At 60.4% G+C, this 2604-nt stretch overlaps 1 protein-coding gene across 1 annotated transcript in view; it reads left to right on the top strand.

Moving 5' to 3' along the window:
* Positions 1-541: 541 nt before the first annotated feature.
* The window catches only part of Cdx1 (caudal type homeobox 1), a 17365-nt gene continuing 15302 nt past the window's right edge, over positions 542-2604 (top strand). Inside the window, exon 1 of the mRNA XM_031366317.1 lies at positions 542-1066. Coding sequence (XP_031222177.1) covers positions 622-1066 — 445 coding nt within the window. The 5' untranslated portion in view covers positions 542-621. The remainder of the gene's footprint in view (positions 1067-2604) is intronic.

The raw sequence follows: 2604 nt of genomic DNA, 5'->3' as shown, positions 1-2604 counted from the left end.
TTCATCTGGGATCCGAGGGGTCGTGACCCCTACACCCCCCTCCCCAAGACGCCCTCTACCTTTCCAGACCGAACCCCTTTTGAAGTCAGCCTTGCTCTCCGCCTCATCTCAAGCTGGTGGTCACTGCTGGCTGACAGCGCCACATGCTCCCTGGGCTGTGTGAGGCTGGCCTAGGGTCTAGCCAAAGCACCCCCCCTCCCTGCCCCTCCCAGACAGTTTCTTCACCTGTCGCCCGGGGTGGGTGATGGGGAGGTCCCCCGCGACCACCGAAGGAGGAGTGGGAACACCAAGCTGGGCCCTGGACCCTCATCGAGGCCGCGCCCTCTGGGTCCTCAGCCCTCCGGGCCCATCCTCCTCCCGCTTAGGGCGGCAATTTGTCTCCTTTTGAACCCCCTCGCCCGACGGGCTTCCCCCTTTGATTCGCGGCCCCGAGGCTTCCCCCAGCTTTGAAATGCAAAGCCGCCCGGCTGGGGCCGCGGACGGCCCGCGGCTATAAAAGGCCGGGGTGGGGCGGGCGCGGCGGCGGCCGCGGGTCCAGGTGAGCAGTCGCTGGTCGTCGGGGCGGCCGGCCGGGCGCGGCGGCTCCAGGGCCCAGCATGCGCGGGGGACCCCGCGGTCACCATGTACGTGGGCTATGTGCTGGACAAGGACTCCCCCGTGTACCCGGGCCCCGCCAGGCCCTCCAGCCTCGGCCTGGGCCCCCCGACCTACGCGCCCCCCGGCCCAGCGCCCGCGCCCCCGCAGTACCCCGACTTCGCGGGTTACACGCACGTGGAGCCGGCGCCCGCGCCCCCTCCGACCTGGGCTGCGCCCTTCCCCGCGCCCAAGGACGACTGGGCGGCCGCCTATGGCCCCGGCCCCGCGGCTCCCACCGCCAGCCCGGCCCCGCTGGCCTTCGGGCCCCCTCCGGACTTTAGCCCGGTGCCCGCGCCTCCCGGGCCTGGTCCCGGCATCCTGGCGCAGTCCCTCGGGGGTCCGGGCGCCCCGTCCTCGCCAGGAGCGCAAAGGCGGACGCCCTACGAATGGATGCGGCGCAGCGTGGCGGCTGCAGGCGGCGGTGGCAGCGGTAAGGACCCCTTCTCTCCCTCCCCGTGGGAGCCTCCAGACCTGGCAGGTGCCCGGCGAGGCCCAGGTCTCCTTCTTTGACCTTTGCCCTGGCCCTGATTGGCTTCTCAAGAGTGTGGCCCGCGACCACTCTTGCCTTGGAGAGTCATTATGTTTGGGCTTTGAGAGCTTTGAGTAACCCAACTGAATCCTTGTGTATAACTGAGGAAAGTGATAAGCCGCCAAGAGAGGACATTGGGTCTGTGGAAGTGGCAAGGCCACAATTAGAAGGTCAGACGCCAAGTCTCCGCAGCAGTACTGGCACTGCTGATCTTCCGTAGCTTCTTCAAATCCTAACCCTGCCACACACACACACTCAAGCACCAATCTGCTGTGGAAATGCGGGATCTTCCTCCCCTCCAGGACCAACTGGTTCCCTAACCTACAGTGAAACTATAGGATCCTTTCCTTTGGTTGCCAAAGTTCCCATTGGTTGCATAGGGACAGGGGTCCCTACCTAGCCTCCCCAGGACTCTCCCTGAACTCTTGACCCCGGGGGAGGGGCAGTAGGAGCAGTTGGGAAGGTGGCTGCTGTTTGGTTCCTTAGCCTGTGAAGCGCCTGCCCCCGGGGCAGGCCCCTGTGATCCACCCTCTTCAAAGGCAGGGGAGGGGGCTGGACAAAGGCCCAGCTTAATGAGGGACAGCCTGACCTTTATAAACCCCCCCACCTTTGTCATGTAACTGCCTTTGCTTTAGCTCAGTAGTGACTCCTGTTGGCAGGAAAGTGAACAGGATACCTCATTGTCTAGATTGTGTTTGGCCTGTCCTGACAAAGGCCACCTGGCCTTGAGGGCGGGAAGCTGGCCTGCCTACTCTTTGATGTCCGACCCCTGCTTCCCTTCTCCCAGCTGGGGGCAGGCCTGGGACTTCCTCCTCCTCCTCCCTCTTCCCTCCATTTTTCCCACACACCCGTCTACTCCCCTGGGTAGCTGTGGGGAGGCCTTGGTTGTAGTCATAGCCCTCCTTAGAACTGCAAGGGACATAGAAGAACCTCCTGTCTATCTCCAGGGATATTTGAGGGGCAAGGCTGTTCAATCCTGGACCTTGGGTAATAGCAGCTAATAAGATGTAACTCATATAACACGTTGCTGTCTTTCCCCTATTTGGAAGGTGAGCAAACTATAGTACAAACACAGTAAATATTGGCTGGCCCAAGGCCACAGCCAGGAACTAACTGGTAGGGCACACTAAAACACCATACTGGTTCTAATCCTCTGCGAAACCTATTCCCGGGGTCTCTGTTTTATGGTCAATGAAACAAGGGATAGGGGGAGGTTACATAGTAATTTATACCCTGCTTTGAGCTATAGAAAAGAGGCTTGAAAAAGCTGATGGAAAGGAAAATGTTTCATCCTTCGGAAGACTGTGTGTGTGTGTGTGTGTGTGTATGTGTGTGTGTATGTGTGTGTGTATGTGTGTATATATGTGTGTATATGTGTGTGTATGTGTGTGTATGTGTGTGTGTATGTGTGTGTGTATGTGTGTGTGTGTATGTGTGTG

Source organism: Mastomys coucha, unplaced genomic scaffold (genome assembly GCF_008632895.1).
Source record: "Mastomys coucha isolate ucsf_1 unplaced genomic scaffold, UCSF_Mcou_1 pScaffold13, whole genome shotgun sequence".
NCBI lineage: Eukaryota > Metazoa > Chordata > Mammalia > Rodentia > Muridae > Mastomys > Mastomys coucha.
This window is presented reverse-complemented; position numbering and strand designations above follow the sequence as displayed.